Source organism: Lepidochelys kempii, chromosome 12 (genome assembly GCF_965140265.1).
Source record: "Lepidochelys kempii isolate rLepKem1 chromosome 12, rLepKem1.hap2, whole genome shotgun sequence".
Classification (NCBI taxonomy): Eukaryota; Metazoa; Chordata; order Testudines; family Cheloniidae; genus Lepidochelys; species Lepidochelys kempii.
The window spans coordinates 42954286-42981157 of record NC_133267.1 but is presented as its reverse complement, the minus strand read 5'-3'; the positions used below and the strand labels follow the sequence as shown (position 1 = coordinate 42981157).

Sequence of the window (26872 nt, the reverse complement as noted above, 5' to 3'; positions counted from 1 at the left end):
ATATGGCCAATATACAACACGTTGATGAATATTGTTAATTCTGTAATAAGACATTGTAACGGGGTGCATGGCATGCCCTTGTGTATCCAGCCCCTTGGCCCTGCTCCTCACAGAATCAGGGACACTCCAAACTGGTGCAACACACAAGCTCTTTATTTGTGTCCATTTCCCACCACCAGTGTCCTGCTATATACAAGCTATTTACAGTGGCTTGGCCTAACACAAGCCTGGTCAGCAACAGAGTAGCAGGCTCCTACCTCTCCCTGAGCCTCCTGTCCCTCCTGGTCTCTGCCCCACCTTTCACTCTCTTCCTCCAAGCCTTATAGCTCCTACCTAATGAGGCTGGCAGGTGCAGTCAGTAATTATGCAAACCTCAGATATTTACCCAGCCCCTATCCATTCCCCCTGTTGGGGCTAGAGTGGCAGGAGTTGATTGAGGCTTTGCCAGCAGCACTCTGCCACAGACATGTGCCTATACAAAACAAGACAATATAACTAATGTCTTCCTGTAAATAACCGTAAATATTAAAAAAAATTCCTCCCAAAAAAACATATCCATCACCATAACAGGTTTCAGAGTAACAGCCGTGTTAGTCTGTATTCGCAAAAAAGAAAAGGAGTACTTTGGGCACCTTAGAGACTAGCCAATGTGATCACTTTACATAAGCTATTACCAGCAGGATAATGGAGTGGGGGGAGAGAAAACCTTTTGTAGTGATAATCACCCATTTTTTCATGGTTTGTGTGTATAAAAACGTCTTCTGTACTTTCCACAGTATGTATCCGATGAAGTGAGCTGTAGCTCACGAAAGCTTATGCTCAAATAAATTGGTTAGTCTCTAAGGTGCCACAAGTACTCCTTCTCTATTATATAAACTAACTGGGAATTGAGAAGTTCATAAAATGGAACATCTCGAAGTTACAATAGGTACAGTGCACTGCACTGCCTTCTCCTTGTTCTTCAAAAGTACTGGACAGTGACAGCCATTGCAATGTGAAGGGATGTTGATTTGCTCTTCATCAGTGTCACTCCATAGGTGACTTTCTCCCACCCCAAGTCGAGAAAAATGGCCTGTATAAATGGTGCTCAAAAGATCACTGTTTGTAAAACGGAGGTTCTAGTGAAATTAAAATAATGTAAACTATTTAAAATCACAACCCAATCAAGATGTGTAGCCTTAACGTGGCAATTTGGGTGATGTGCTCCACCTCTGAGGTACCCTAGAGCAGTATTTCTCAACCTTTTTGATACTAGGCACCAGCTTGCTGCCTTTCTAAACTGTGTCAGGGAGATCTCAGAGACTGGCACCAGTCCATGGACCAGTCACTGAGAAACATTGCCCTAGAGAACATTTAAGCATATACTAATCCATATCCTAAAACAGGCTAAATTAGAGATTAACTTAGAATCATAGACTTTAAAGTCAGAAGGGACTATTATGATCGTCTAGTCTGACCTCCTGCACAATGCAGGCCACAGAATCTCACCCAACAACTCCTGTAACAAACCCCTAACTTATGTCTGAGCTACTGAAGTCCTCAAATCGTGGTTTAAAGACTTCAAGGTGCAGAGAATCCTCCACCAAGTGACCCATGCCCCACGCTGCAGAGGAAGGTGAAAACCCCCCAGGGCCTCTGCCAAACTTGTCTGACAATTTAGAAGAGAGATGGGTAATTCACTGAATACCAAGCTTCCAAAGGAGGTTTGATGGCTGGTACAATTCTACATCACAGCTGCACAGGCCCCATATGTTCCAGCCAACCCACAAGCAGGAACTGGTCTTGTGGTTCCCAGACCAGGTACATAAAAACCTCACAGGAGGACCAGCAGCTCAGGCCTGGTCTACACTACTGAGTTAGGTTGATACAAGGCCGCTTACGTCGACCTATTTCTAAGCATCTACACTAAAACGTAGCTCCCACCGATGTAAGTCACCCACTACATCAACACAATACCACCACCTCCAAGAGAGGCGTAGCACTTCGGTCGATGTAGTAGTGCTTACTTACGTCACCTGTTGTCTGTCAGCTGGATAGCTGGAGCTCCACTGCCCGCGCCCCACAATGCTCCGCACAGTTAGATCAGCAGAAGCACTCCTGATGAGGATGCACACAGCCAACAGAAGCAGCACAGTGTGGATGTGAAACGCCACTTTAATTACTGTGGTGGCTGTATGTCGACTTAATTTTGTAGTCGAGACATGTCCTTAGTCTGCTCAACGTCACTCCAGGGCTTGGAACTCACTCCTGCCTGACAGTGAAAACAGAGTCCCCAAGCCTTAGCCTGCTCCAGCCCTGCTCCTAGTTCTACTCCAGCCTTGCTCTTATTCCCTCCCTGTACCTAGTCGTGCTCCAGCCCTGCTCTTGCTGCTGCCCTGCTCCAGCCTCACTCCAACTCTGCTCTGGACTCCTGATTCCAGCTCCAACCACTAGGCCTGACCATCCCCAGCCCAGTTTCTGAGAATTTGAGCAGACTGACCCCCAGTCAGGCTCAGTGGCCAGGACTGATCTATGTCAGCAGGTACCCCCTACAACTGAAATGAAGTCTCCAGGCAACCCCACCACTGATATGGCAGAACTAGTTCAAGGTCTCCAGAATCAAGTGGCCTAGCTACAACGCAAAAATGCCTTCTTATGTTCGCAGGTCCCAGCAGTTCCAGGCCCCCTTGTGCCATCAGGCACAACAGCCCAAGGTCTAGGCCCAAAGATCCCACTATCGGAGAAATCTGATGGGAACCGTCAGACGTTTCGGGGGTTGCTCAATGTCACTTGCTGTTCCTTTGGGCTCACCAGTGTACCCAAACAACCAGAGCAAGGTAGGAATCATCACCAGCCTACTGACAGGCAAAGCGCTGGATTGGGCAAGGAGACCCGATTCTCAATTACTTTTGATGAATTCGTTTATGTCTTTTCACTCATGTTTGATGACCCACACTGCGCCCACTCCACCAAAGTTGCTCTGCAGTCACTCAAACAAGGTCCGCATCCTGTTGCGGCCTATGCCACCCACTTCCATCATCTGGTCTTGGACACGGCCTGGAATGAAGCAGCACAGATTTCTCATTTCTATCTAGGCCTGAACGATGAGATTAAAGACGAACTGGCCCGGGTTGATACCCCCACAGCACTGCTACCCTACATTAAGATAAGGAGTACTTGTGGCACCTTAGAGACTAACCAATTTATTTGAGCATGAGCTTTCGTGAGCTACAGCTCACTTCATCGGATGCATACCGTGAAAACTGCAGCAGACTTTATATACACACAGAGAATATGAAACAATACTTCCTCCCACCCCACTGTCCGGCAGTGGGGTGGGAGGAAGTATTGTTTCATATTCTCTGTGTGTATATAAAGTCTGCTGCAGTTTTCACGGTATGCATCCGATGAAGTGAGCTGTAGCTCACGAAAGCTCATGCTCAAATAAATTGGTTAGTCTCTAAGGTGCCACAAGTACTCCTTTTCTTTTTGCGAATACAGACTAACACGGCTGTTACTCTGAAACCTGTGATCGGAACGAGCCTTCCGGGTGGTGAGTGAGTGCGTGCCTTAAAGCAACAGCCCATGGTCTCAGACTTCCCGCATTTCTGCGGAGCGGGGGGGGGAGAGGGGAGACAGGGTTCAGGAGCAGGAGAGCTTTCAGTGAGTGCCTTAAAGAGGCAGTGCACCCCAGCAGCCAGCACACACTGTGTTCTCTCTCTCTCTCTCTCTCTCACACACACACACACAGAGTCTTTCACACTCACCTCCCAACACATACTTGTGTTGTTGTGGTTACTTCTTGGTACTTCCTGCAATGCACATTTATTCCTTGTAATTTTATTCTTTCAAAGTGTGTTATTTTAGGTTTTTGACTGGTCAATGCATGTCATAATTTTTATTTCTGTCTTACACTAAAATTTAATTCTTTGAGTAGTGAGTTCTAAAATGCCTAACCTCTCCTGGCTAGAATAGTTATCCCTATGGTAACTTTTTAAAAATATATATTATAACTAGGTTTTTTGTTTCTACTGATGGCACACACCCGCACATTACCTCAGTGCACATAACTAAATTTATTCCACACATAGATGGAAAAAAATTAGAAGGAACATTGCATCTCTCCCATCAAAATAAGTCTGGATGCCAAAAAGATCTCTGCAGTTTTGAGTTGGGAAAACCCCAAGAACATCTGCAATGTTCAGTGCTTCTTAGTGCTTGCCAGCTTCCCTAGATGACTCATCCAAGTTATCTCACAATTGGTATTTCCAATGACTCAGCTGCTATGGAAGAACTCTGCTTTCAGCTGGACTCCAGAAGCCCAAATGTGTTTTGATCAGCTGAAGAAAATGTTTACTTCTGCCCCCATCCTAGTACACCTGGATCCATCTAAAGCCTTTGTCATTGAGACAGATGCCTCCAGTTACATGATCGGGACTGTATTGTCTCAGCATCATGGGCCCTTGAAGGACCTCCTCCATTGTTCTTTGTATTCTAGGAAGCTGACGCCTAAGAAACAAAATTATGAAATCTACGATTAGGAATTATTTGCCATCAAGGCTGCATTTCAGGAGTCATGCCACAACCTAGAAGGTGCACGTTTTCCAGTCCAGGTGTTCACAGACCATAAAAACCTGGAACATTTCCAAAAGCCCACAACCTTCAACCAATGTCAGATATGTTGATCCCTCTTCTTCTCTAGATTTAACTTCACCCTGGCCAACCAGCCCAGTTCCCAAAAATGGCAAACCTGATGCATTATCCCACAAAGGCAAGTACCTAGATAAGGGAGATAACCCTTCCGAACCTGCCACTGTATTGAAGCCCTGCCATTTTATAAATATGCAGGACATACCAATCTTTTGGCTCTTGTGAAGTCCACACTGCCCAATGATCCGCTTGCAGTGACATGGATGTCAGTCAATTCTGATCCAAACTTCTTGGTCAAAAATGAGGAACTCTGGTTGAAGGATTGCCTTTTTGTCCCCAATAGACTACCCCATCTAGCTGTACTCCAGCTAGGCCACAATTCCCCTCTGGCAAGTCACTTTGGGTACTGGAAGACAGCAAAGCTGATCTGCTACTTTTGGTGGTCAAAACTATTTTCCTCCATCAAACCTTACACAGCTTCCTGGGAGGTGTGTGGCCAGATGAAGATCCCCCATGCCAAACCTCCTGATCCTGCTTCCAACCCCATCCCAACCCTGGGCCTCTATCTTGATGGACTTTATCACCAACATCCCCACTTCTCAGGCCTGCCCAGCTATACTGATAGCCACTGACCTCCTCACCAAAAGGGCGCACTTTGTGCCTTGTCAAAAGATCCCCACTGCTAAAGTGATGCTCACTTATTTTTTACCACATCTTCAAGTTCCACGGGTTACCAACTGACATTACATACAATCATTGGCCACAGTTTATCTCCCACTTTTGAAGAGAATTGTTCAAACACCTGGAAATTACCCCATGCATTTCCTCTGCCTACTACCCCAAGACAAATGGACAAACAGAACAGGTAAACCAAATTCTAGAACAATATCTTTGCTGCTTCATTAGCTACCATCAAAATGGCCGGTTCCAGTTCCTGATGTTCACCAAGTTCACTTACAATAATTCTGATCACAAATCAACCCGCCAAAACCCGTTCTATTCCAATTATGGAATCTGCTCCCTATTTCATCCATCTGTACCACTAGCCTTCCATGTCCCTGCAGCCTCCAATTTGGTTCAACACCTCCACTGCATTCAAGAAGCATTAAAATCACACTTAAACTTGGCTAAGGAGAACTATGAAAATATGCCGACTTTCATTGATGGGACTACTCCCATGGCAGTTGAAGACAGAGTATGGCTCTCAACTCAGCAGTTGGACATCTTCCGACCCTCAAGGAAACTAGATCACTGTTATTTTGGCCCATTCCAGATCATTCAACAGATTAACTCAGAGGCCTTCAAGCTGCAACTACCCCATACCATGAAGATGCATCCAATATTCCATGTTTCCTTGTTTTATAGAAATATTTGGACAACTCCTTTCCTAGTTGGACAAAAGCATGTCCATGCCCCATCTTGGTTTGGGTGTAGGAAGAATATGTGGTAAGACAGACCTTGGACTCTGAGCTCCTCAGAAGAACAACTGATGTACCTCATGGACTGGGAAGGTTATAGACCAGCTGACTGTTCAGGTACCAGCTAGTAACATATATACACCCATCCTCCTTTGTGAATTCCATCAATTGCACCCCAGCACGCCAGGTCAAAAGACATTGGGGAAGTGCGTCAAGGAGGGGTTAATATAAGGTGACGAGTCACTCCCATGCTAGGCTCCAGCCAATTCACAAGTCAGGAACTGGTCTTGTGACTCCCAGACTATGTACATAAACCTCATAGGAGGAACAGCAGTTCAGTCTGCTCAGCATCACTTCAAGGCTTGGAACTTGCTGCTGCCTAAGAATAGTATCAGGCTCCTCAAGCCTTAGCCTGCTCCAGCCTTGCTTCAACTCCACCCTGGACTCCAGATTCCAGCTCCAAACACTAGGCCTGACTGTTCCAGCTCCGACCACTAGGCCTGGGAATCCCCATCACAGTTTCTGACCATGGAAACATGGATGTGTGGAAGACAATAAATATGATGACATGCTCTTGAACAGGGGACCGTGGAATTTACAATGATTTAGAAGGAAAGGAGTACTTGTGGCACCTTAGAGACTAACCAATTTATTTGAGCATGAGCTTTCGCTCATGCTCAAATAAATTGGTTAGTCTCTAAGGTGCCACAAGTACTCCTTTTCTTTTTGCGAATACAGACTAACACGGCTGTTCCTCTGAAACCAATGATTTAGAAGGAAACGTTTGAGGGCAGAAATTAGCTCAATTTGCATCACTGAGATGGAGCTGATGGAAAATCCACGATGAGAAAACAGTCCAGAGATGCAAGACTGAACAGAGAGGAGAGAACTGGGAGCCTCTACCAAAAGTGAACAAAAGTAACTGAACATGTGAGTTTGGACGAGGCCATCCAAAAATAAGATGCAGGGCACTGGATCTCCAGTTCTCTCATTCTGCTGATCCTTTGCAAAAGAACGATCCCTCCATGGACTCTTCTCTCCCAACTTCCCAATCTGCAAAGTTCTCAAAATGCTTTCTTGTGCAACCCTTCAGGAAAAATGCTGCAGAGTTCCAAGAGACATGAATCAGTTTGAGAACGAACAATAAGAATATAAGAGTGGCCCTACTGGGTGAGACCAAAGGTCCATCCAGCCCAATATCCTGTCCTCTGACAGTGGCCAGTGCCAGGTGCCCCAGAGAGAATGAACACAACAGGTCATCATCAAGTGATCCATCCCCTGTCGCTCATTCCCAGCTTCTGGAAAACAGAGGCTAGGGACACCATTCCTGACCATCCTGGCTAATAGCCATTGATGGACTTATCCTCCATTAATTTATCTAATTCTTTTTTGAACCCTGTTATGGTCTTGGCCTTCACAACATCCTCTGGGCAAGGAGTTCCACAGGTTGACTGTGTGTTGTGTGAAGAAATACTTCCTTTTATTTGTTTTAAATCTGCTGCCTATTAATTTCATTTGGTGACCCCTAGTTCTTGTGTTATGAGTAGTAGTAAATGACACTTCCTTATCTACTTTCTCTACACCAGTCATGATTTTATAGACATCAATCATATCTCCCCTTAGTCATCTCTTTTTCAAGCTGAAAAGTCCCAGTCTTATTAATTTCTCCTCATATGGCAGAGCTCCATACCCCTAATAATTTTTGTTGCCTTTTTCTGAACCTTTTCCAATTCCAATATATCTTTTTTGAGATGGGGCGACCACATCTGCACATAGTATTCAAGATGTGGGCGTACCATGGATTTATATAGAGACAACATATTTTCTGTCCTATTACCTATCCCTTTCTTAATTATTCCCAGCATTTTGTTCGCTTTTTCGACTGCCGCTGCACATCGAGTGGATGTTTTCAGAGAACGATCCACAATGCAGCTGATCTGGGTTGACTCCAAGATCTTTTTCTTGACTCTTGATCTTTTCCTTAACAGCCAATTTAGACCCCATCATTTTATATGTATAGTTATGCTTTTCAATGTGCATTACTTTGCATTTATCAACATTAAATTTAATCTGCCATTTTGTTGCCCAGTCACCCAGTTTTGAGATCCTTTTGTAGTTCTTCGCAGTCTGCCTGGGTCTTAACTATCTGTAGTAATTCTGTATCATCTGCAAATTTTGCCACCTCACTGTTTACCCCTTTTTCTAGATCATTTATGAATATACTGAATAGGACTGGTCCCAGAACAGATCCCTGGGGGACACCACTATTTACCTCTCTCCATTCTGAAAACTGACCATTTTTACCTACCCTTTGTTTCCTATCTTTTAACCAGTTACCAATCCATGAGAGCCACCTTCCCTCTTATCCTGTGGTAGCTTACTTTGCGTAAGAGCCTTTGGTGAGCAACCTTGTCAAAGGCTTTCTGAAAATCTAAGTATACTGTACCCACTGGATCCCCTTGGTCCACATACTTGTTGACCCCCTCAAAGAATTCTAGTAGATTGGTGAGGCATAATATCCCTTTACTAAAACCATGTTGACTCTTCCCCCCAACAAATTACGTTCATTGATATGTCTGACAATATTGTTCTTTATTACCGTTTCAGACAGTTTGCCCGGTCCTGAAGTCAGGCTTACTTGCCTGTAATTGCCAGGATCACCTCTGGAGCCCTTTTTAAAAATTGGCATCACATTAGCTATCCTCCAGTCATCTGGTAAAGTGGCCTGATTTAAATGATAGGTTACAGACTACAGTTAGTAGTTCTGCAGTTTCACACTTGAGCTCCTTCAGAACTCTTGGGTGAATCCCATCTGGTCCTGGTGACTTATTGCTGTCTCATTTATCAATTTGTTCCAAACCCTCCTCTAATGACACCTCAATCTGGGACAGTTCCTCAGATCTGTCACCTAAAAAGAATGGCTCAGGTTTGGGAATCTCCCTCACATCCTCAGCCATGAAGACCGATGCAAAGAATCCATTTAGTTTCTCCACAATGGCCTTATCGTCCTTCAGTGCTCCTTTAGCATCTCAATCATCCAGTGGCCTCCTTCTGATGTACTTAAAAAAAAAAATGCTATTACTTAGAGTCTTAAGCTAACTGTTCCTCAAATTCTTTTTTGGCCTTCCTAATTGTGTTTTTACATTTCATTTGCCAGAGTTTATGCTCCTTTCTATTTTCCTCACTAAGATTTAACTTCCACTTTTTAAAGGTTGCCTTTTTGCCTCTCACTGCTTCTTTTACTTTGTTGTTTAGCCACAATGGCTCTTTTTTGGTTCTCTCTCTGTTTTTTAAGTTGAGTCTCTATTATGGTGTCTTTAAAAAGTTTCCACGCAGCTTGCAGAGATTTCACTTTTGGTGCTGTACTTTTAATTTGTGTTTAACTAACTTCTTCATTTTTACGTAGTTCCCCTTTCTGCAATTAAATGCTACAGTGTTGGGCCGCTGTGGGGTTTTTCCTGCCACAGGGATATTAAATTTAATTATATTATGGAGAGAGAGAGATGGGGGGGGGGGGACTCGAAGGAGGAGCTGGGGGAGAAAAACAGCTCAAGTCTCCCTATTTGGGAACCAGCTCTAAAGGAACAATTAAGTGATCATAAAAGAGGTGGGGGGGGGGGGGGGAGAGAGAATATATCAGATTGCTAAAATTCACCCTGACAAATAGCTGGTGAGCGCCAGTGTCATGTAAACACAAACTGGCTTTATGCAAAGCTCTATTCAGTAACATGATCAGGCTGAAGCTCTCACCAGGTCTAGTGAATGGAAGAAACCCTGATACCAGCATATCCATTTCATTTAGAGGAAAGACAATAAAGATTCTGCTTTTCTTTTCTAATTGATATGTCAGCAAAGCAAGACATGTCGGTAGGCTTGGAAGGAAGCAGTTCTGCCCTTCACCTTCTCTTGCACCTTTTCCGGCACCTTTTCCACGTTAGTCTCTAATTTTTGGCTACCCCCCTCCAGCTCCAAGTCCCCCAAACCTCAAGCTGATGATGCCAGGAATGTGATCACATCTGGGGACTGAGCAAGAGGGGAACTGCAGTCCAAGTCAAACCCAGGCCTTCACAAGACCACTCCTTGTAGGACTTTTCTCTCTGCTGATAACTTCCTACCCTGGGGGGCTAAAGTCTTGAACTCCTATCAACGAGAGGATTCCACTGTTGGGCAGTACATTTTTTAAGCAGTTCCCTAATCCTGACACAAAGCAGGAGCACCCTTCACTTGCCATCCGCAGGCCAAAGAGTGGAGAACACCTCCTTCATAGAGCCAGCACTTTGCAATGTAACTCCCAGTTTTCTAAAGAGCAGAGTGGTCAAAGCTTTGCCTACTACTGACCCTGAGAGCCTCCTGTGGAAATCTCCCCTCCCAGCTTACTGGCCCCACCCTTTTCCTATAGCAACCACAGGGACATAAGAATTGCCACACTGGATCAGACCCAAGATTCATTTAATCCATTATCCTCTGTCAGATCGTGACCAGAACCATGTGCTTCAGAGAAAGGTGCAAGAACTCCACAATAGGCAGTAACCTTCCCCCCGCAGGCGCCAACTCCATGGGTGCACCAGAGCTGGAGCACCCACAGGGAAAAAAAAAGGTGGGTGCTGCAGGCCCCCGATCAGTTCTTCCCGCCCCTGGCCCTGCTGATCAGCATCTCCCCCTCCCTCCTAGCACATCCAACCTGCAGCGTATCAGCTGTTCCGTGGCGTTCAGGAGGCACTGAGGGGGAGGGAGAGGAGCGAGGGCGGGGCATGTTTGGGGGAGGGGGTGGAATGGGGCAGGAAGAAGTGGGCCCAAGGTGGGTCCTTGAGGAAAGGGCTGGAGTGGGGACAGAGTTTGGGGCCGAGCAGGAGGTTGAGCACCCCCCGACACATTACAAAGTTGGCACCTTTGCTTCCTCCTACATAGATCCTATCCTGGTCTCTTATGCTGTAGTTAGAAATTGGCTTAAGTCCTGAAGCACAAGGTTAATAGGTTTTAACATCAGATGGACCATAAGATCATTTAGTCTGACTTTTTGCATATTACAGGCCAGAGAATGTCATCTAGTTACTGCTGCATTGAGCCCAATAAAGTTAATATCCCTTTCAAAATTTCTCATTAAATTATAGACTTTGGATTTTCTTGATATCTATACAGCTATCCAACCCCTTTTTGAATTTTGTTAAGTTCTCAGCCTGAATGACTTCCTGTGGCAATGAATTTCACAGTTTAACCAAAGTGCTTGGTTACATGCAGTATCAATATTAAGAGGGTATGAATGGGACAAGATGTAAATAAACTTGTTCTGATAGAATGGCTGCAACTGCTTGATACAGCCCTCTATCTTGCGAGAGGAAATGAACGACCCAGTTACAGGATGGATAATTTTATGTGTAGTAGAACACTTTGAGCTCACTTCTGCAGCCTCCAACCTGTCTAACAACATCAGGGCACTCTGGAATTTGGTTCTGCTTGAATGCATTTACTACACCAGCCACATGGGGCGTCTGCAAATTTGATCAAGGATGAGTTCACACCAGAGACATGAAGCAGCCTCAAGAGTTCCACCAATATGCCTGGGTTTTTGAAATGTAGTTATGTCAGGAAAGTCTCTGCAAGCATCAGAGGCCTAGGCTGAGCTACAATCAACAAGAAGCTTTATAGCAACATGATTGTGTCACAATGATTAAGCAACAGCTCCAACCAGAAGTGTTCTGTAGAAAGAAGTGGTTCGGGACTATTTAGAAAAGCTGGAGAAGCACAAGTCCATGGGGCCGGATGCGCTACATCCGAGAATACTAAAGGAGTTGGTGGATGTGATTGCAGAGCCATTGGCCTTTATCTTTGAAAACTCATGGCGATCGGGGGAAGTCCCGGACAACTGGAAAAAGGCTAATATAGTGCCCATCTTTAAAAAAGGGAAGGAGGATCCTGAGAACTACAGGCCAGCCAGCATCACCTCAGTCCCTGGAAAAATCATGGAGCAGGTCCTCAAGGAATCAATTCTGAAGCACATAGAGGAAAGGAAAGTGATCAGGAACAGGCAGCGTGGATTCACCAAGGGCAAGTCATGCCTGACTAATCTAATTGCCTTCTATGACAAGATAACTGGCTCTGTGGATGAGGGGAAAGCGGTGGACGTGTTGTTCCTTGACTTTAGCAAAGCTTTTGACACGGTCTCCCACAGTATTCTTGCCAGCAAATTAAAGAAGTATGGGCTGGATGAATGGACTATAAGGTGGATAGAAAGTTGGCTAGATTGTCGGGCTCAACGGGTAGTGATCAATGGCTCCATGTCTAGTTGGCAGCCGGTATCAAGTGGAGTGCCCCAAGGGTCGGTCCTGGGGCCGGTTTTGTTCAATATTTCCATAAATGACCTGGAGGATGGTGTGGATTGCACCCTCAGCAAGTTTGCAGATGACACTAAACTGGGAGGAGAGGTAGATACGCTGGAGGGGAGGGATAGGATACAGAGGGCCTTCGACAAATTAGAGGATTGGGCCAAAAGAAATCTGATGAGGTTCAACAAGGACAAGTGCAGAGTCCTGCACTTAGGACGGAAGAATCCCATGCACCATTACAGACTAGGGACTGAATGGCTCAGCAGCAGTTCTGCAGAAAAGGACCTAGTGGGGACAGTGGACGAGAAGCTGGATATGAGTCAACAGTGTGCCCTTGTTGCCAGGAAGACCAATGGCATTTTGGGATGTATAGGTAGGGGCATTGCCAACAGATAGAGGGACGTGATCATCCCCCTCTATTCGACATTGGTGGTGCCTCATCTGGAGTACTGTGTCCAGTTTTGGGCCCCACACTACAAGAAGGATGTGGAAAAATTGGAAAACGTCCAGCAGAGGGCAACAAAAATGATTAGGGGACTGGAACACATGACTTATGAGGAGAGGCTGAGGGAACTGGGATTGTTTAGTCTGCGGAAGAGAAGAATGAGGGCGGATTTGATAGCTGCTTTCAACTCCCTGAAAAGGGGTTCCAAAGAGGATGGCTCTAGACTGTTCTCAGTGGTAGCTGATGACAGAACAAAGAGTAATGGTCTCAAGTTGCAGTGGGGGAGGTTTAGATTGGATATTAGGAAAAACTTTTTCACTAGGAGGGTGGTGAAACACTGGAATGTGTTACCTAGGGAGGTGGCGGAATCTCCTTCCTTAAATAATTTTAAGGTCAGGCTTGACAAAGCCCTGGCTGGGATGATTTAGTTGGGGATGGGTCCTGCTTTGAGCAGGGGGTTGGACTAGATGACCTCCTGATGTCCCTTCCAACCCTGATATTCTATGAACAAGAACTTCCCCCCTTCCATTCTCTCTCACACACCACACCCCCATCCAGCCCATAGTTAACCAGTGGAACTCACTGCCACTAGACAGAAGCCAAAGCCTTAGGGTAATTAAAAAATGAATTAGACATGTATGTGGTAAATAAAATATTCTCTCAGTCATACTAGCTAGAATAAAAGTGTAACAGTATTTCTGTTTCAGGGCACAAACCACCTACTACCTGCCTGGGGTTATGATGAAACTACCTATATAAGCAGATGAGTGCCTATTTGTTGATTATGGGGTTTCATATCCCTTCCACTGGTACTTGCCACCATCAGAGAAAATATTGTGCTAGACGGACTACTGGTCTGATCCAGTCTGGAAATTCCTATGTTTCCTTAATACAGTTTGAGAACAACTATTGCACAGCAATCACCATACCCAGTTACCAGACAGTACTGCAGGCTGGACATTTTCATTAAATTCAGGACATTTTTATACAAGCCTTGACTAAAGGTGGACAGATTCCAATTAGAATGTATACCATGAACATGGGCAGAACAAACTTGCCCAGATTCAGAAGAAAACAAACCAAGACAGACTCCAAAAGCTACTAAATCATCTTTAACAGAAGACAACAGGAATTGGAGCTAAATTCCAGCCAACCCTACCTGTCCAAAATGCGCAGGATAGCCCAACATGTGCATGTACAGTAGTTTTGCCACGTTCCGGCAGCGGTATGTATTATCCTCTTCTCTGAAGGATGACCGGATGGCAGCACATTCTTTCTGAATCATTTCACGCTCTTCTGCTTGGGTTCGTGCTGTCCGGATGGTCCGAATCAGCTCCCGCAGTCTGATGGGGGCTGGCATCCTCTGGGAAAGGGGAGGAAAAAAAAAATGCATGTGTAAAACCTCCACAACAAAAAGAAACTTCACAGCTTTCAATATGGAAAAGGGTTTTCCTCCTTGCCCTATGGCTATGGATTATGGAGGGTCTGGCACCTAGGCAGAGATGCACAAGTTCTCGCCCTCAGGCACCGCCCCACACAGCGGAGTCGGTGCTCGGGGGAGCCCCATGGCCCCCCTGCCTAGGAGCCAGACCCGCTGCTGGCCGCTTCCAAGGCACAGCGCAATGTCGGAAAAGATAGGGACTAGCCTGCCTTAGCCGGGCAGCACCGCCGACGGAACTTTTAATGGCCTGGTCAGCAGTGCTGACCAGAGCCAACACGACCCAGTTCGGGGTCGAGACCCACGATTAGAAAATCACTGCTCCAGGGACCAGTTGTGAGTACTCGGAACATCAGAGCCCAGATGACTCAAGCTAGGCACCCAGAAGATGAGGAACATCTGGATACCTGTCAAAACGCTGCTTTCAGCAACATGCCCAGTATCACATAGCATGTCTATACCAGAGCAAGGGATAGAACCCAGTTCTCCTGGGTGGTATTTCAACTGCTTTAAACATAAAACCATCCTCTCTCTTCCTGCAGTCCCTTGCTTCATCCTCTCTACATCTTTCAACTACTACAGCAAGTGAGACAGGTGACCTACACAGAACACCCTCCTTCATTACACAACCCCGATTCATTCTCTGAGCGCAGTACTTTCTATGCATCAAGTAAGGCAGGGTTCTGTGGGAAAAACAGAAGTCTAAGGGTATGTCTACAAATGCTACAATGGCACTGCTGCTGCACCACCATAGCGCTTCACTGTAGACCAGTGGTCACCAGCCAGACCATCATGATCAACTGGTTGATCCTGGAGCATCTGTCAGTCCATTGCGATCTCTGGCCGCTAAAAGTATGATGGCGCAGTGGGGCTGAGGCAGGCTGCGTGCCTGCCCTGGCCCCACATTACTCCCAGAAGCGGCTGGCTGCTGGCACGCATCTGCAGCCCCTGGGGAAGAGGTGGAGGCTGCTCCATGCGCTACCCCCGCCCCCAGCACCGCCCCCACAGCTCACTGGCCAATGGGAGCTGCAGGGGCGGTGCTTGCAGGCAGTACATGGAGACCCGCTGCCCCCCCTTCCCCCCAGGAGGTGCAGAGACGTGCCAGCAGCCAGCCGCTTCCGGGGGTGGCATGGGGCCTGGGCAGACAAGCAGCCAGGGCTGTCCCTAGCTACTCTGGGGCCCTACGCAGCTCCCCTGCGGGGCGGTCTGGCTCAGGGGCAGGGGGGAACCGCCCCCCAGCACTCACCAGTGGCATGGCTGGGGCTGGGTAGCTGCACTTCCCACCACCAGTGAGCGCAGGCCCAGCCCTGCTGCAGTCCTCAGGAGAGTGGGGTCGGGGCTGGGGCAGAGCAGGGCAGGGGCTTTGGGGAAGGGGTGGTGTGGGGACAGGGCTGGGGCAGAGCAGGAGTGGAGTGAAAAGGGAAGAAGCGGGGCTGGGGCAGAGCAAGGGCTGGAGCAGCACACAGCTTTGCAGGGCACCAGGAAATTTGGTGCCCCACGCAGCTGCGTACTTTGTGTTTGGATAGGGATGGCCCTGCAAGCAGCCTGTCTCGGCCCCACTGCACTGCCGACCAGGAGCCACCTCTGGTAAGCGCCTCCCTCTCAGAGCCCACACCCCAATCCCCTGCCCCAGCCCGGAGCCCCATCCTGAACCCAAACTCCCTCCCAGAACCCACACCACCTCACCCTCTCCTGCACCCCAATCCCCTGCCCCAGCCCCGAGCCCCCTCCTGCACCCAAACTCTCTCCCAGAGCTTTCACTCTTCACTCTTGCACCCCAACCCCTTGTCCCAGGCTCAGCCTGGCGCCCCCTCCCACACTCCAAACCCCTCAGCCCTAGCCCAGAGCCTGCGCCCCCTCCCACACCCCAACCCCCTGCCCCATGGCAGTGAAAGTGAGTGAGGGTGGGGGAGAGCGAGGGGGGAATGGAGTGAATAGGGCAGGGCCTCAGGGAAGGGGTAGATCCTGGGTTGATCTTAAATTCAAAAAGTGATCTTGTGTGTAAAAAGATTGTAGACCACTGCGTAGACACTACCTACGCCAACAGGAGTGGTTCTCCCCTCTGCATAGGTAATCCACCTTCCCAAGAGGCTAGGTCAACCTACCACTGTCTACCTAATTTTTCTGTCAACCTATCACTGTCTACATCAGGGGTTAGGTCAGCATAGCTATATCTCTCAGAGGTGTGGATTATTCACACTCCTGACAGACATAGCTATGCCAATGTAAATTTTCAGTGTCGACCAGGCCTATAATGCACACATACAAGGGGGCTGAATTAAAGTTTTGAAGGCAACCTTCGTAACATTAACCACTTTTAGTATAGTTTGTTTATGCTGTTATAAATATAACACTCACACCAAGAGGCAATGGACAAAATCTATAGATTACTTTCTGGTTTGTTGTGGTTATGATGTGTGCAGGAAAGCTACTGTTAAAAAAAAATCTAGCAATCCAAGAATGGCTAGATAGCTTATCCAACATCTGTCTAAAGACTATGAAGATACTTCTAGTTTTTGTTCAGTTATGAAATACAACAACAATCTTCAAATAGATGTCGTCTGACATTTACTATTTCCCAGGCAGGATTTGTGATTGTATCACACTCTCCAAACTTCCTGCCCCAAAAAAGCAGACTCACTAGATTTGCCAAAGGAGGGCATTCTGAAGGGCACTTTAGTTATAAACAAAGCTACTATTTATTTATCCATGAGACTTTGACTATGTCTACAGAGCTGACGTACTTTAACGTGGTTGTGTAGTCGCGGCTCAAGCACTGGGAGAGAGCTGTAACAAACCCACCTCCGTGAGAGGAAAGAGCTCCCGGCGCTGTAACAAACCCACCTCCGTGAGAGGAAAGAGCTCCCGGCGCTGTAACAAACCCACCTCCGTGAGAGGAAGAGCTCCCGGCGCTGTAACAAACCCACCTCCGTGAGAGGAAAGAGCTCCCGGTGCTGTAGCACTATCTACACCGGCACTTTACAGCCCTGAAACTTACATCGCTCGGGGGGGGGGGGGGGTGTTTTTTCACACCCCTAAGCGAAAACAGTTTCAGCCCTGTAAGTGGCAGTGTAGACAAGGCCTTAGTCTTTGAACTGCAACTCCATATCTTTTAACTAATAGTAAATCTATTAAATTCATTTTTAGACAAATCTTTTGCTTAATGCACAAATTAAACAAGCCCATAGAAAAGCCAAATGTTCTGTACACATCTCCTCTTTCCCACCCATCTTCTCTCCTACTGCCTTCCTCCTGATCTCCAAAAACAAGCCACTTTAAACATTTATTCCTTATGACTTCTGAAACTTTCCTTTGGTTTTGTATTTTTCTAGAACTCCTCAACTAGGAACTCCTGTGTAACAGTTTGGATTACAATTAAGTGAGGGTTATTTTGCTACAGAACTACTCTAAGTTCAGCTCTCATTCTGTCCAATGTTCATTTTCTCTTCAGAGGCAGTTTTACTCTTTCTAGATTCATGTTACTCAAGCAGGAATAGGAGGTGAATTTTATAAGACAACACAGAACTAGAACATGAGAATATAATCAACAAGAGATATCACAGGATAGACTGGCTACCATATGCCCACACAACAGCATCAGAAATGTTACCTGTGACATGCTCCCAATAATTCCTGCTGATTTTCACCCACTTTTCTCCAAAGCCATTCAAGTGTAACAATGACAGGCAGATGACAGGTAAAATAGTTAAAATAATATGGTGCAAGCTTTTCTGTTGTACACTGTTAGACTAATTGCATAATCTTGTGACTGGTTTCAGAGTAACAGCCGTGTTAGTCTGTATTCGCAAAAAGAAAAGGAGTACTTGTGGCACCTTAGAGACTAGACAATTTATTTGAGCATAAGCTTTCGTGAGCTACAGCTCGCTTCATTGGATGCATACTGTGGAAAGTACAGAAGATCTTTTTATACACACAAGGCATGAAAAAAATGGGTAGTTTACCACTACAAAAGTTTTCTCTCCCCCCACCCCACTCTCCGTGACTGTTACCCTGGTTCTCACTCCCCGTTTCCATCATACTGTTACCATCACCCACTTACCGTATCTTGTCTCAAGCTAGATTGTAAACTTGTCAGGGCAAGGAGTGTGTCAGATATAATGCATAGCAAATCTGAGCCCTGATCCTGACTGAGACCTTTGGGTGCTTCTTGAACATAAAGCAAGACACTGTTTCTGCTCGTTTCCGAAATACAAAATAAGTCCAAATGAGACTTTCAAATTCAACACCACACAACAGTATTGTGTAAATGAGCAAGAAACAGTATGCAAGAGAGACTCGGGATAGCAAAAAAATATGGAGCAAGAAATCTACTCATTATGATGTTAAAAAGCTTCAAGTAATTATCTTACTGTTACTACTCCTTATTTTTTCTTTCACCCCATTTCCTATGTGACCTGCCTTAGCTGGTGTGTCAGTTTGGTCCAGTGATTAGGGCGCTTGGGAAGACCTGGGTTCAATTCCCTACCCTGCCACAGACCCCATGTGTGACCTCAGGCAAATCACTTAGTGTCTCTTTCCCTCCGTTCCCCTCTGTATCTAGCACTGGTGCAACTCTGCTGGAATTCTGCGTCCAGCTCTGGTGCCCGCAATTCAAGGATGTTGATAAAATGGAGAGGGTTCAGAGAAGAGCCACAAGAATGAATAAAGGATCAGAAAATCTGCCTTATAGTGACAGACTCAAGGAAGTCAATCTATTGAGCTTTAACAAAGAGATGGTTAAGGGGTGATTTGATTACAGTCTATAAATACCTACATGTGGAAGAAATATTTAATAATGGGCTCTTCAGTCTAGCAGAAGAAGGTATAACAATCCAATGGCTGGAAGTTGAAGCTAGACAAACTCAGACTGGAAATAAGGCATAAATCTGTAATGGTTAGAAGTAATTATCCAGTGGACCAATTTATCGAGGGTCGTGGTGGATTCTCCATCACTGACAATGTTTAAATCAAGATTGGATGTTTTTCTCAGAAATCTCCCCTAGGGATTATTGTGGGGCAGTTCTCTGGCCCATGTTACACAGGAGGTCAGACTGGATGATCACAACGATCACTTCTGGCCTTGAAATCTACACCATAGAGATAACAGCACTCCCCTATGTCACAGGAGTGTCATGAGGAAAAATACATTACAGACCCCCATCACTGTAGGGCAGTCTTTAAAGTACCACACTCACCACCTATAAAAAGAAAAGGAGTACTTGGAAAAGAAAAGGATGCATCTGATGAAGTGAGCTGTAGCTCACGAAAGCTCATGCTCAAATAAATTGGTTAGTCTCTAAGGTGCCACAAGTACTCCTTTTCTTTTTGCGAATACAGACTAACAGGGCTGTTACTCTGAAACCTGTCACCACCTATAGTGCCCCCTTATGTCAGGGTGCAATGCTGCAAGAGGTCCTCACCTCTGGTGCCCCCTACTAGTTGTCTGCCTTTCACGGGGTCTTCCATGGGTTGGCCAAGTCACCAAGTTTAGTCTCCTTCCAGGGTAATAAAAGATCCAACTGAAAATCCAAATCAAATGCCCAAACTAATAATTCTTCTGCCCCTCCCAGGCTCCAATATAGCCCTCTGCTTCCTGGCCCCTGCAGAGCTTCTCTTATCTTGCTGCTTCTTCAGCAGGATTCCCCTGCTGCCTCCCTTTACCAGGAACTCTGGCAGCTTCCCTTAAGGATCTCCCTGATCTTTGCAGGCCCTATCTCAGGGGTCCCCCCACAGGAGCCTATCCTGCTTTCTGTGGGTTCTCCTTCCTAAAGTTCTGCCTTCTCAGCAGTCTCTCCCCTTAGACTGAGCTCTCTCTTAAGCTTTACTTAAGTAATCCTCCACACCCGAGGCCAGTCTCTAACTCCATTAACCCAGCTGGAACCACTAACTGCCTCTGTGTGGCTAGATCATGGGTAAGGCTGAGTGGTAACTGCTAGATCACGGGCCAAACTGGGCCTAGCTTGTCTTAAAGGGCCATCCAGCCTGTGCCAGGGGCATGTAAGTACCACAGAAAGATTAAAAAGTGTACATTCCCCCTGTAGTCTGTCATACCCAGTGCATCATACCTAGTGATTAAGAAGTGTACCTGACTAGCCTGAGGACTAAGGCTATCCATCAAAGTCCTGTTCTGACATACCCCTGCAGTTTTCCCCCTCTCCTCTCCCTTATGACTTCTGCCAGGAATGACATTTCCACTTATTGTACCTCAGCCACCTGCACGGCTATTTGTGTGTTCATCAGACCTGAATGATGGGGCGTGACACACATTTTCATATAAAATGTGCGTTCTTGCAAAATTGGTAGGTTTAAGCCTGAATTAATAATTTTGTAATTACATGTACAAATTAGGGTTATGGAAAATAAGGGAACATTGGAATCTCTGCTCTAGCTGCAGTGCTTTCCTATACAGCAACCAGATGAAACTAACATGATTCTTAAAACCTACAGATACCTCTCTACTGCTACAACGATCAATATTCCCCACAGCACACCTTTCCAAATCCATGGTCCTACACATGCTTAGCTATAGCAGGGTGGTTACCCTGCTCTGGCCCTGAAAGGGCTAAAGCAGCCCTGGAGAGGGCTGCAGCAAGGAAGAAGAGTGAGAACAGCTGGGGGAAGCTGAGTCAGTAGCTGACCACAGCTGTGGCCAGCTTAATTAAGGCCCAGCTGGCCTTTATAAGAGGGCAGTGGGCCAGAAGCCAGGGAGAACACACACTCTCTGCCTTTAGAGGGAGAAGGGCCTGGCTGCTGGGGAGCATACCTGGGTACTTAAGGTGGAGCAGGGCTGGGGGAAGGCCAGAGGAGCTCCAGCCTGGAAACCCCCCATGGCTGTAGGCCTAAAGTAAGGCCAAATAGGTACTGGGGTTGCAGAGGGCAGCCAAAGGCAGCAGGTCCAAACCCCTCTTGGCTGTGATGAGTGGCAATTATACTGCAGTCTGCCCCAGTGACCGGGGGCTAGATGGTGACTGGCAGTAACCCTATACTGAGGCAAGGTGGGGATAGAGGGTGGGGGGTGCCCAGGAAGGGGAGACCCAGATCTATGCAAGGTACTGCAGGGGGCAGCACCCTGGCATGAAAGGGGCACTGGGGTCAGGGAGGGACTCAGGGGCCCAGCAGCAAGCTGGACACCGGCCTGCAGAGGGCTCGCCGGAGCCTGCAAACGCTAATTCCCTGGATGACCAGCAGGAGGTGCCGTAGGAGTGAGTCCCGCACCATTACACTGCCATGCAGGGTACCTCACCCCATGCACTAAATGCCCCAACAACTATGTTGTGGAAACCAATCACTACGCACTCAAATGAACTCACACAGAAAAATAATAAGAGAACAAACACTACATCACCCGTGGGCAAATACTTTTCACAAAACAATCACTCCATATCAGACCTCTTAGTCCTCATCCTCAAAGGAAATCTGCACACCTCCTTTAAAAGATGAGCTTGGGGGCTTAAATTCATAAATTTGCGAGACACTAAAAATCATGGACTCAGTCACTGGATTTATGGTCCCCTGCACCAATCTGTAACCCACTAAGCCTCCTTTGTCCTATGACTGCAGAGGTGTTAACTGCCTACTTCACCCTTAACATCTCTTGCAACATGTTAACTTCTTATGCTTAACAATCTGCACCAACCTTCTATATAGCTGTGACACTGAGGGCATGGCTACACTTGCAGATGTAAAGCGCTGGGAGTTAAACCAGCCTTCAGAGACCGCAGCAGGGAAAATGCTGCCATGTGTTTACACTGTCAGCTGAAAGTGCACTGGCGTGGCCACGTTAGCAGCTCTTGCAACGCCACAAAGAGTAGTGCATTGTGGTAGCTATCCCAGTGTGCAAGTGGATGCAACATGCTTTTCAAATTGGAGGGGTGGAGTGTGACAGGGAATGTGTTGTGTGTATGTGGGGGGAGAGACTGTGCTTTGGGGTGCTGAGAGCGTGTCAGCATGCTGTATTGCAAGTTTAGGCAGCAGCAGACCCTGCTCCTCCACCCCGTCTCTCATACACACTCAACAGCAGCATTCCATACTAATGGCTTGCTTTCTCCCAGAGCAGATAAGCATGCGTGCTGTCAGAAACGGTGCTTTGAAAGGGGATATCCACATTCCTGTAGCTGATTTCAAAACAATGAAAAGAGTGGCCATTTGACTTCAGGGGATTATGGGACATTTCCAGAGGCCAATCACAGCACAGTAATGCAACACCTCGTTCACACTGACGCCTGGGCATTTCAGCCGGGGCGCAGCAAGCTTTATGCTTCTCGTGGAGGTGGATTACCAGGAGCTTTCCAGCTGCAGAGTCCAGGCGCTCTATGTGCCTTCCCAGTGTGGACACATCGGGAGCTGGGACACCCAGGGCTGCTTTAATGCGCTCTAACTTGCAAATGTAGCTTTCCTAGACCTGAAGAACTCTGTATAAGCTTGAAAGCGTATGTCTTTCACTAACAGAGGCTGGTGCACATTACCTCTCACAACACTCTAACATGATTCTTGTCAGTTTCACCTGTGTCCTGACAAGCACCAATCCAACCAGAGATTATCAATTTCCATCTGCTGCTTGCCAAAAGCTAAGCTGCAGCAAAAGCACTAGAGGTGTCTGCAGATTTCAGAATCAAAAACAGCATTGATTAATATTCATTTTGCATATGGAAGGCTCTTTACCAACATAAATGGTAGCTTTAAAAAAAAGCTTAGAGTCTACAGAAGTTGATTGTTTAGTTCCTTCCTCTCCTCACCACCATTCACCAAAGGAAGTTTCCAATGCCCCACTAGCAAGTGGATTTTGCAAACACTGGAAGTGGATTGCCCAATGCTACTGGTGCCATAGTTCACCACTCCTGCAGTATTTGTCCTCTTCTCTCCTACTATGCCTAGCAATGAGTCACCTCTGTGCTAGACCCTGTACCCTCACCGGACGTTCAGAGGGAAGGACTTACACTTAATAATGACACTTGTGCGACCTGAAAAAGTCCTGCCAACATTCTCAAGAATGTAACAGCAGACTCCTAAACAGAAAGCTTCTTGTACTAAATATCTTACATTCATATAATGCCTTCCAACCCCAGAGATCCCAAAATGCTTTAACAAGATTAACTGATCATAAAAGAAGCCAGCCGCTGTTTAACAGTGCAAAGCAACACTACCCAACAACTTACAGCAGGAAGTAAGACTTGGGCTATGCTACAGAGTTAGGTCAAAATAAGGCAGCTTATGTCAACCTAACTATGTCAGTGTCCACATTACAGTCTTGCTCCTGCCAATATAAGCGTCCTATTACACAGGCATACCACCACCTCCACAAGAGGCATAGGGTGGGAGTTCTCAACCTTTTCCTTTCTGAGGCCTGTGCCACAGCTGTTTTCTGCATATAAAAGCCAGGGCCAGAGTTAGGGGGTAGCAAGCAGGGCAACTGCCTGAGGTCCCACGCCACAGGGGGCCACACAAAGTTAAGTTGCTCAGGCTTCTGCTTCAGCCCCAGGTGGTAAAGCTCAGGGCCCCAGGCCTCAGCACTGCATAGCGCGGCTTTGGCTTTCTTCCCTGGCCCCAGGGAGTCTAACCCTAGCCCTGCTTACCAGACCCCCTGAAGCCTGCTGGCAGCCACCCAAGGGGCTCCGGGTCTCTGGCTGAGAACCGCTGGCATAGGGCTTATATCAGTGTAGTTAGGGTGATGCCGTGTCAGTGCAGACACTGCAGGTTACTTACATCAGCTGCTGGCTGTGATTTTTGTCAATTTCATGGCTACACTGGAGTAACTACTGCAGTGGATGTAAGCCAACCTAACACAGGTCGACTTGAAATTGTAGTGTTGATATGCCTTAAAATACTTTATCTAAAACCACAAAGAAAACAGACACAAAATGAATTGATGCAATCTGGAATTTGCCTAGATCAACTGCATCAAAACCATGACACTTGGAAAAAATGCCACAATCTTTAACAATCAGGGCGTTCAGAATCTCAATTTTACATCTCATCTAAAAGACTGGTACTCCAACCCCAGAGAGTTCCCATACTGGAGCACTAGCTCAGTACTGACAGAGAAAAGGCTGACAATGAATTACCAACACCATTTTCAGTAGAACCCTATAGGTACGTCCATGCTGCAAAAAAAGACCCTCAGCAGCAAGACTCAGACTCGCAGAGCTCACGCTATGGGGTTAAAAATAGCAGTGTAGATGTACAGGCTCAGGCTGGAGCCCGGGCTTCAAAACCCAGAGAAGGGGAGGGTCTCAGAGCCCAGGCTAGACCAAATGCCTACACAGCTGTATTTATCATCGCAGCACGCCCAATTCAGCTGACCCGGGCTGTGAAACACGCTGCCATGAGGGTTTTTTTTGCTGTGTAGATGTACCCCAAGTTTCCTTGGATGGCTTCCAGCCAAGGACTGACTATGCTTAGTTTATGAGACTAACTAGCTCACCATATGAAGCAGTGCATCTGCAGACTAAGAATGTGCATTTTGAGAGCACCTGTAAAGACAAAGAAAAGGCAGAACGGAGTTTTTTAAAAGGGGTATTCCTAGAGAGCAGCAGACCCACCAATTTCAAGTGGCAAATAATACCTTGCAAGTCATTTACCTGTCATCTACATAGGACTTCATTTACTCAACTAGGTATATTTCTGCAGATTAATTTGTTTATGGGTACAATTAAACACTAAGGCGAACAGGAAAAGTATCCAGAGAAGGTAAAACTGAACTGACTGTTCTTTTGATGCTCCTTCTTGGAAGAAATATACCCAAGCCTTCCCCTGTCCTGCCATTATGCTTCGGTCAGATAAAGAGGAGTAAAGTTTCACTATTTCCAGTTTATGCACTTCTCTGGCATACCTAGCACCCTCCTGGATCACAAAGAAACTTAGGTAGCCATTAAGATCTTCCTTGCCCAACCTGATCATGTCACTCTCATGCTTTCAAGTGGCTTGTGATGGGATACCAGGCCCACCACATACAAACACAGTAGCAACACAGGAGGCACAAGGATGAGACAACCTCTGTTCCCAGGAGCAAAATGATCAGGGTGGGGAGTGATTGTTCTCTAAAAAATTGTCTGGCCACTGTCTGATCACTTACTCCAAGACAGAAAGACTAATTAAATGTATGTCTACAGTCACTGGGAAAATGCATCATATTAGAAAACATGTGAAATAACCCTTGTAAGCTTGACTTAGCTCTTAGGGTGGAGGACAATCGCATTTAAAAACACATTAGCTGGCCGTGGTTAAGACTAGCAGGGATCTTAGGGTTAACCACAACCAGCTAACACCATTTTAATGTGACCATTCTTGACACATTCTGGACTAAGTCTTCTTGGTTATACAAAGCATTTTCCCAATACAGACAAGCCCTCAGTACTTTTCTGCTCATGGCTGTTTGCCCTTTGATTAGCTTGCAGCCTTTGCCCATAACTGTTTTTTTAATATTTTTCACAAACGTCTTTAAAAAATTATTTTACAATAGTCTTAATTATATTTATTTCAAAATAATTAGTCCCATTTCTAAATGTTCTGTGACTGCTCTGTTTAACCCAATTTCATCTTTTGGGATTATAATTCTCTCTTATTAACTTAACTCGGTTTCAGTACATATTAGTGATCACCTGTATTATACACCCATACCCCAAATTTCTTTCCTTCAAGAGCAGTCCTGATGGTTAGATATTAAGACCTGTAGGGACTACTCTGTTATCATATCCATTGTCCTACTCTTTCCTGGTGCCATCTAGAGGAACAAAAATACTTCCCAACCCCACTTACATCTCAGGATCTCAATCCCTTGTCCATGTGATCTCATCAGTTTCAAAGTTCAGGACCTCATTAACCTTCTTATGAGACCAACAAAAACTCAAACATAGTTTTGATAACCAAATAGCCAACTATATTTGCAACCAATACTACCTTCCAATATAGTCAACTTCCACAAATCAAGAATGCTTAATTGCTTCAATAAAGGTATATTCTTCCATTACAGGTTTCAGCCGGAAACCAATAGGACTTATGTTCCTAAATCATTTTGAAAAAAATCACTTCAGCTCCTAAATATGCGTTTAGGCTCCTATTTTTGAAAGTCTGTGTGTAGATAAAAGTTCACAATAACTTTGTTGATGTATTGAAAGTCTAAACAACCTTTCACTGTTACCTGAAGCAATTCTCACTTGAAGTGACAGAGACTGTGTGTGGCACATTGCTGCAGCCACTCTGCCTCAGCTTTCCCAACATGCTATCCAGCCTGCTCTGGCAGCTTATGGCTAGGGCCCTACCAAATTCATGGTCCATTTTGGTCAATGTCAGTCATTGGATTTTTTAAATTGTAAATTTCATGATTTCAGCTATTTAAATCTGAGATTTCACAGTGTTGTAATTGTAGGGATCCTGACCCACAAAGGAGTTTGGGGGGGGGGGTGTTTCACAAGGTTATCGGGGGGAGGGGGGTTCTGGTACTGCTACCCTTACTTCTGCGCTGCTGCTGGCAGTGGCGCTACCTTCAGACCCGGGCAGCTGGAGAGTGGCAGCTGCTGGCCAGAAGCTCAGCTGTGAAGGCAGAACCGTCGCCATCAGCAGCACAGAAATAAGGATGGCATGATATAGTATTGCCACCCTTACTTCTGCGCTGCTGCCTGCA

At 46.2% G+C, this 26872-nt stretch overlaps 1 protein-coding gene across 4 annotated transcripts in view; it reads right to left on the bottom strand.

Moving 5' to 3' along the window:
- AP1G1 (adaptor related protein complex 1 subunit gamma 1) overlaps positions 1-26872 on the bottom strand; it is a 94126-nt gene that overhangs the window by 59026 nt on the left and 8228 nt on the right. For 3 of the 4 annotated variants that reach the window (XM_073308379.1, XM_073308380.1, XM_073308377.1), the window contains exon 2: positions 13975-14178. In XM_073308379.1, the coding sequence (XP_073164480.1) occupies positions 13975-14175 (201 nt within the window). In that variant the 5' untranslated portion in view covers positions 14176-14178. Of the gene's footprint in view, positions 1-3746; positions 4489-13974; positions 14179-26872 lie in introns of those variants that run through there. The other variant, XM_073308381.1, reaches the window with a different exon arrangement.